The following is an 8936-nucleotide window of genomic DNA, read 5'->3' on the forward strand; positions in this document are numbered from 1 at the left end:
TTAATTATTATATAAACATGAAAAATTGGGATGCCCAGAAATTTTTTAAATACACACGAATGAAGGTTCTAGTATTTGAAAAATTGCTGCAATTGGTAAGATCAAAAATAAATGTGCAACATCGCTTTGATGGAATTTCTGTTGAAGAGAGGCTTATCATAACCTTACAGTGAATGCAGACTCCTATATTTTGTACAATTTAATCATGCGATTGTTGGTAATCTGTTTCAGGTTTTTTTCTCAAGGCATGTCAATGCAAGTGCTAGCATGGACATTTCACATTGGGCTTACTACTGTCCACAAAATATTCTGTGAAATGTGCATGGTACTTTGGGATACCCTCCATCCTTTATATCTGAAGTCTCTTTCTACCAAGCAGGATTGGCTTCACATTGTAAATGGTTTTAAAACAAGATGGAACTTTCCTCATTGTTTAGGAGCCTTTGATGGAAAGCATGTCACCATTCAAGCGCCTGCTAAAAGTGGATCATTGTTTTTTAACTATAAGAAGCAATTTAGTATTGTACTTTTAGCAGTCTGTGACAGCCAATACAGATTTACACTGGTAGATATTGGAGCGTATGGATCTCAAAGTGATGGAGGGATATTTAAAGAAAGCGTATTTGGAACACGTTTTGAACAACAGGCGTTCAATATCCTTGATCCTGAAGTTTTGGATGAAACTTTCAATATTGAAATGCCGTATTTCCTTGTTACCGATGAAGCTTTTCCTTTAAGAAAATATATTATGAGGCCATATGGAGGAAAAAATTTAACAGCAGAGCAAAAAGTTTTTAATTACCGACTATCTAGGGCACGGCAAGTAATTGAAAATACCTTTGGAATTATTGTTGCCAGATGGAGGATATTAAAAAACTCAAATATATGCAAAAGATGAAAATGCAGACAATATAATAAAAGCCGTTGTAGTTTTACATAATTTTTGTATGAATGAAAATGGAGATGGTAATGAAAATATATACTGTCCATCTAGTTTTGTTGATCAATCAGATCAACCAAATGGTTCATGGAGTGGTGATCAGGCACCACTAGAGTCAGTTCGAAGAATATCTGCAAATCTTGCAAAAAGAACTTTATATTCTTTAAGATACAGTTTATGCAGATATTTTTCATCTGATAGTGCCAGGTACCGTGGCAAAACCATGCCATACAAAGATTATTTTTAAAATAAATTTTAGTTTGCCACAAGAGATAATTTTTGTATTTTAGTAGGTATTACCCTAATATGCTCATTGGATTTTAAACATATTTTTTTATAGATGAAAATAATAATATTTAAAAATATTAAAATATTACTAAAAGATCTTTAAATTGAAAACTTATTGGTCCATTTCCTTGGTAACACCTCCATGGCTTCTAAAATTTGCAAGCCAGACCCCATCTGTTCAGCTGGTAAATTCCAACAGAAAATAGACCTAGTTACTCAAAGAAGTAACGACCAATATAAAAATAAAATAAAAATTCCATTTTTATTCAGTTGCAATGCGAATGCAAAACAATCTTATTTTTCAATTAGAATACGGAGCGCAGTCCAGCCCCCTGAATAGACGATTTTCGACTTTTGTTGGAGTCTCATCGGAGAGAACATAGGCCTGCTACTCCATACTCCAATTGACCAACACCGAGAGTTTATATTTTTTTTATATTCAGTCACATTTTTGTATAAAATTTTCATTTGGCTTCACAACTCAGATTGAGCCTAGGCTGTTCAATTAGTCCTCTCCATTCATTTCTATTTCTAGCTTTTGTTCTGCAGTTTCTTTCTCTCAAATCCTTTTGTACTTGATCCATATATTCTTGGGACATTTATCCAATCTTTTCTTCATTGAGAACAGAATTCAAAGATTTGAGTAAAACATGGCATAATGGTTTTATTAACCAAATTGAATCAAGAATCAGTTCAAATGTTAAGCTTTAATATTAGAATTTTTAGATGTTTGCATGATGTTATACCTATTAGATTGATTTATATTTCCTTGGATAGATCTCTTCTTGATACTGCTCAGTGATTTGGTCACTTTCATTAGGATTCATACATATTCCCAATCTTCTTCGTCTTGTAATGGCGCTACAGCTCTTTGTGAGTCTTGGCCTGCTTAACAATGTTCTTCCATTCTGCACTGTCGGATACTTGCCTTCGCCACTGCCTGATGTTCATGGTTTTAGTATGTTTCTATGGTTTCTATGTTGTCTATCCACCTTTTACGGGGCCTTCCTCTTGTTTTATTTCCTTGGGGTTTCCATGTCTGGATTACTTCCACAGCTCGATATTATCTGGCATTCTTTCTAAGTGACCAAGCCAGCTTAGTCTTTGAGACTTTACAAATGTAACAATATCTGCGCTCTGCATTAGTTCATCCAGCTCGTGGTTCATTTTAATTCTCCATGAACCATCGCGGCAATGTGTTGGTCCAAATATCTTCCTTAGTATTTTGCGGTCAAATATTCTCAGTTGATTTTCATCAGTGGTTGAGAGGATCCACGTTTCACATCCATATGTGACCACTGGTCTAATTACTGTTTTGTAGATTCTAAGCTTAGACTAACGATTCAGTAACTTACTTTTCATTAAGTCTTTGTATGCATAAAAACATTTATTACTGCTAAGAATATGTGCTTGTATTTCTTGACTGATGCAGATTCTCATGTTGATTCAAGTTTGTGTACTCCATATCTTTTGTTTTATTTTCATTTATACATAGACCAAACGTAGCAGCTTCCTTTTTCAGCTCTATAGCATTTTCGCTTAATATCCTTTTGTTGCAGCTTATCATGGCAACATCATCCGCATATGCGCATATTTGCATAGATCTTGTATTAATACAGCCGTTCAAATCCAATTTTCTAACAACAGCTTCTACAGTTAGATTAAAAATTGTTGTTGACAAGGTATCACCTTGCCTAACTTCATTTTCAATATCAAATATTTCCATCTATTCTCACCATAGCTTTGGAGCCCTCCAAAGTCATTTGTATAAGTTTAACTAACTTATTGGGTATCCCTAACATATGTAGATAGTTGCTTTAGCATCTTCTATCGATCTACAGATCTACAGCATCAAACGCCTGTGTGAATCGATATACAAGTTGTAAAGTGGTATGTTATATTCAACACATTTTTCATGTATACCTCTTAACATATGTATTTGGTCTATAGTTGACCTCTTTGATATGAAACCACATTGGTATTCACCAATCATTTCTTCCAAATAAGATTCCAGGTGGCTGTCCCAATCTTCAGGGAGTCCTAAATAAATTAAAGTAAATGAAATAAATTAAGAGACATAGTCACAATCAATTTATTATTTACTCCAGACAACCGGTTTCGCTCTCTATAATAATACACACAGCATCATCAGGTTTCAGTAACAGATAACTAAATGAGCCGATACAAGGAATGAAAATTGCCATCATTTAGTTTACTGTTACCAAGATCTGATGAAGCTGTGCAAATAAATTGATTGTGAATATGTCTCTTAATTTATTTTATTTTATTATAGACTCAAGTAAGATACAACCCATTCAACATTTCAATTAATTAAATAAACTTACGTGCATAGAAATCGGCCCATTTAAAAATTTTGTCATTTTTGAAGTCTCGTATTTCCAAAATCTGTTGGCCGATTTAAGTGATTTTTTTAATAGGTTATAGCCTTATTCTTTAACAATATCGATGTAATAATATTATTGCTAAACAAATAAGTGTTATTGTATACCGGGTGTAACAATGATAGTGTGTTTTTTCCTCAAAGTTCAGAACACCCTGTGGAATATTCTAGCGTATATAAAATATTGAAATTAAAACTCAACTGTAGCCTTAGGCTTTATTAACATTTTGCTTTTTGATTCATTCGCTTATATTGGATAATAAAAAAGTTAGGTATTTTAACAACTAGCAACGTTCTTCATCAACACAGGGTGTTTCTAAATAAGCGCTACAAACAAAAGACGAAATTCTACATGAAAAATAATGACCGTTCCATTTATAAACATATGTCCGCAAATTGGAAACAAAACAACACAATTCTATGAAGAACTGATTAATGGACAATAGTAATAAATATCTAGGTAAATAGACTATTATTACCAACTACAACATTGAATTTACTGTAGCTCATATTCAAGACACATTTGTGTCAAGTGCTATATTAAAATTAATGATTTTTGTAAGTGTGCATATGTAACTTTTTATATTTATACATTTATTAAATATTTCTTTGTTTGTATATATATTTTTAGTCTCATGCACAAGGAGTGCTAGTTGTGTATATATTATAGCTATAATACAGGGGTCGACATAAGTCGGGCAACAAATTTGCAATAAGAGAAAAAATGCATGGTCAAAATGAATTTATTCAAATAAACAAAGGGTTACTGTAAGTGTTGAAATTGATGCCCATCTTGATCAATGTATTTATTGCAACGTTTCGCAATGGAGAGGCAGGTCTGGCGACGCACATCAAGCTGGCGCGAAGATCAAATTCTTCAATTGCAGTTTTGGAGGTCGGGAAGGGTGCGTGGCCCTCTTGCAAAAACCGGGTAATTGAGAAGGCCCCACAGGGTGCTAGGTCACAGGTCCGTGCTGGCCACTCAACGACTCTTCGTCTGCCTATCCATTCTCCAAAATGAACATTAAGGTACTCCCGCAACTATGCCGCGTAGTGCGGCGAAGCTCCATCCTACATGAAATGACGGATTTTCGCGAGTGTTGGATCGTTGTCCACATAAATCTTCGAGCATTTCCAGATATCTTTGGACCCTTACGTTACCCTCAAAACATTTCTCGAGAGCGTTGCCTGACTTATGCCGATCCCCTATATAAGATTTTGGTCTACTTAAGTGAGTTTTTATGTTTATTTAGTATTCAGTATACTTTTTATTTCATGAAAATCTATATTATAATGTAAGTTTCCTAAATAAACAATATTATTATTATACATAATATATTCTAAATGGTAATAACATAGACCTTGATTTATTAGTTTTATTTATTGCTTGTATATTTTTTTATTTAATGTATCATTTTGTAATATCCTATGTATAATTGGGTGGTACCGTTAATAGTAAATAAATAAAATATACAGTAGAGCGTCGATTATCCGAACTAATTGGGAGACAGGGGTGTTCGGAAAACCGATTTGTTCGGATAATCGAACTATATTGATATAGTCATATACAGCGTGTCTACTTGAGTTGGAAACATATGGGAAACTTTTTTATTATTAATTTTACGAAAAAAGTTATTCTTTATAAAAAGTTCTGTATGCCCCAAAACCTAAGATTCAATTATCAGATATCAAATTTTCTCAATATTATACGAGGTATGTCAAAAAATATGAATTTCGGCTAAGGGTAAAGTACCTTTATTTCTCTCAATATCGAAAATTCTTATGATAAAAAGTTGTTTGGAATTAAAAACTAAGATGAAATATGCAATTACATGCTTCTTATTGAAAAAAAAAATATTTTTCTCAAATTTATGGATACCCAACATCGTTTTTAATTATTACAAATATCATAACTCGTTTATTATTCATTTTACGAAAAAAAGTTATTCTTCATAAAAAACTTTGCATGGTCTAAAATCTAAGAAACAACCATGATATATCAACTTTTATTAATTTTATACGAGGTGTGTCAAAAAATATGAAATTCGCTCAATATTATAGCACCTTTATATTTCACAGTATTTCAATTAGAAGGATGTAATTGCATATTGACACATAGTTTTTAATTCTAAACAACTTTTTTAATAACCGTTTTCAATATTGTGAAAAATAAAGGTACTTTACTCTTGAGTGAAATTCATATTTTTTGACATAACTCGTATAAAATTAATAAAATGTCATATCTGTTGGTTGAATCTTCGTTCTTAGGACATACAGAGATTTTTATAAAGAATACCTTTTTTTCGTAAAAGTAATAATAAAAGAGTTATCGTATGTGTAATGAATAAAAACGAAGTTAGTATCAATAAATTTGAGAAAAATTTGGAAAATATTTTTTTCCAATTAGAAGCATGTAATTACATATTTGAGCTTGGTTTTTATTTTCAAACAACTTTTCATAATAAGAATTTTCGATATTGAGAGAAATAAAGGTACTTTACCCTTAGCCGAAATTCATATTTTTTGACATACCTCGTATAATATTGAAAAAATTTGATATCTGATAATTGAATCTTAGGTTTTGGGGCATGCAGAACTTTTTATAAAGAATAACTTTTTTTCGTAAAATTAATAATAAAAAAGTTTCCCATATGTTTCCAACTCAAGTAGACACGCTGTATATGTTATATGAGAAAATATTAACCTTGAACTAGCTTAAGTTCGCCGACTTCATATTTCATCATCCCATTCCCATAGAAACCGCTGAGCACGCAGTAGATGAACTTTGTACGAACCGTTGGCCAATTCTCATGGGAACAGCGATTCAGCACTTCATACCAAACCTATAAATTGCCATTTTCAGATGCCGGGACCACTCTTAGCTGTAACTTCGACCAGTCCAGTTATTGTAGTCATTTTAAATTAATTTATTTTGTACTATTGTTTGAATATTTAATGTGTAACAAATAAAGTTCTTTTTTTAAAAAGTCAAATACGTGATTAGTGATCTAACAATTGGCGCAGTCAGTAGGATCCGTTTAACGTTGCTAGAACACGTGTATACTCACTGGCAGCGGCGGATTCTTATCCCTTAACGGATCAAAGAATCTGCGGAAGTCCTCACTCCTGTGAACTACGGAAGGAACACCTAGTGAAGCCCCTGGTAGCCGAGCAGAGAGAACAAGACGACCCTTAAAGAAGAAAGAATCTCCGAACAACCTCACTCCTGTGATCTACGGAAGGAACACCTAGTGAAGCCCCTGGTAGCTGAGCAGAGAGAACAAGGCGTCCTGATGTTCTTCTTTATGTAAGTTGATTTTGAATCATCCCGTTAAAAATTTTGTTATAATAATTTACAAAATTGACTATACTGCAAGTCAATTAATCAAAATACAAAAAATACAAGTTGATTATCTAATATTTGAAAGTATTAATATTGACATTTTTCTTTATACGATTTTATACTGATATTTTACTGACATATTTTTTATTACTTGGTATATTTCTGACATATTTTATTGACATATTTGTATTACTTGCTATATTTTTGGTATATTTTCTATTGCTATTTTTATATTGATATATTTGATACATTTTTATTGATATATTATTTGATATTTTTATATTGATACATTTTTGTCTCTATATAACATTTTTAATTTTTATTGATACATTTTTCCCCTTTATATACCACATTTGTATCTCCCTTACATACAGAGATTTTATATTTCTCCATACTTCTATTATTCATTTTCGTTTAAAAATATCCCGCAAAATGCCCGACACATGTTCCCAAACTCAACAAGACATCGAACCATATAAGCTTTCGGAAATTTTTTCCATCATCCCAGAATTTGAAGGCGATCCGATTTCTCTTTCTACATTTTTAGATGCGTGTGACTGCTATTAAGATGGCTACAGGCGATCAGCGCGTTCTTTTAACGATTCACATAAAAAATAAACTCAAAGGTAAAGCTGCACAGCTTATTAATTCTAGAAAACCACTTTCTTATAAAGAAATAAAACAATTACTAAATCTACATTTCGGAGACAGTAGAGACCTGACCTCCTTAATACAAGACTTACAAAGACTAAGACAACTATCTAACGAATCTCCTCTAACTTTCTTTAACCGCTCAAGTTTTGAATGCAAAAATGTACGCCTCGATCCAAATTGCAGATTTATCCGCAGAACAAAAAACCGCCCAATGTGATTTAATCGATACCATGGCCCTAAACACACTTTTAACCGGTTTAGAACCTCGTCTAGGACAAATTATTAGGGCTAGTAACCCTAAAGATCTCATTGAAGCAAACAATCGTATCCGACGCGAACTTCAATTGTCATATTTTGAAGAACAAAAATCCAATTCTAAGTCAACTATTCCTAAACCCTCTCAGCCAATGAGAAGACCTTCGTCTCAATTTACAAAATGCACAAATTGTGGCCGAATAGGTCATCAAAATTTTGAATGCCGCTCTTCCCGTTTCGTACAACCAAATCAATCTTTTTCTAGGCCTAACGGTTATAAAAACCAATATAATAATGGACCTAACAACTATCAAAACAATCAAAACCCTAATAGGAATCAATATTCCTCCAACAATCCAAATTTCAACCAACAGAGACCTTCCTTTTCATCTCAAAATCAAAATCAAAATCGTCCATCAGTTATTCAAAGAAACGAAAATTTTCAAAGGGCACATGTTTTAAATGAATACCCTGATGAAATGACGACTAACTATTGTACAGACGATTACTATACAGATAATTATTATAATACCGATAACTATGAAACAGATTATTATACAGAAAATAATATACAAACAGATAACTTTTACGAAACCAATAACACACTCGACACAGAAAATTATCAGGATTTTCTTTCACTTCAGAATCAAAATCATCCTCCCAACCATACGAACCATTCAACGGATATTACGAATATCCAAGAACAAATCCAAGCACTCAACTTAGACAATTTTCATCCGTATCTCAATTTTCCCGAACAAAGGTTCCTGTAACCCCATTTCATACCATGAGTTGCAAAAATTTATATTACATTAACGATGCTACCAACACTTTTAAACTTTTAATCGACACAGGTGCTGGAATCACTGTTTTCAAAGAAAACACAGCACGCAATTATCATAATAGATTTCCTGAAAACGTTACTATCCAAGGTATAACCGATCAAAAATTGTTAATAACAGAATCTGTCCTTATTCCCTTCACTGACGATAATCCTCACAAAGTATTTATTTTCAATTTAGACATTGATTTCGATGGCATAATAGGCCTAGACT

The 8936-nt window shown here is 32.6% G+C and overlaps 1 protein-coding gene across 1 annotated transcript; it reads left to right on the forward strand.

The window, feature by feature from the left end:
* The first annotated feature begins 316 nt into the window (after window positions 1-316).
* LOC126891080 (putative uncharacterized protein DDB_G0288537) lies at window positions 317-8654 on the forward strand. Its single transcript, XM_050660258.1, has 2 exons — window positions 317-702; window positions 8147-8654. Exons 1-2 carry the CDS (start codon window positions 317-319, stop codon window positions 8652-8654), a joined length of 894 nt encoding a protein of 297 aa, XP_050516215.1.
* Window positions 8655-8936: the final 282 nt, after the last annotated feature.

The sequence above is a fragment of the Diabrotica virgifera genome, chromosome 9, assembly GCF_917563875.1.
Source record: "Diabrotica virgifera virgifera chromosome 9, PGI_DIABVI_V3a".
NCBI classification, from domain to species: Eukaryota; Metazoa; Arthropoda; class Insecta; order Coleoptera; family Chrysomelidae; genus Diabrotica; species Diabrotica virgifera.

Excerpts from the sequence above, each read along its gene's own strand:
- LOC126891080 (XM_050660258.1), top strand. The coding sequence starts at position 317 with ATGTGCATGGTACTTTGGGATACCCTCCATCCTTTATATCTGAAGTCT. Across the intron at positions 703-8,146 it reads ACTTTCAATATTGAAATGCC|GCCTAACGGTTATAAAAACC; the intron begins GTATTTCCTTGT and ends ATCTTTTTCTAG.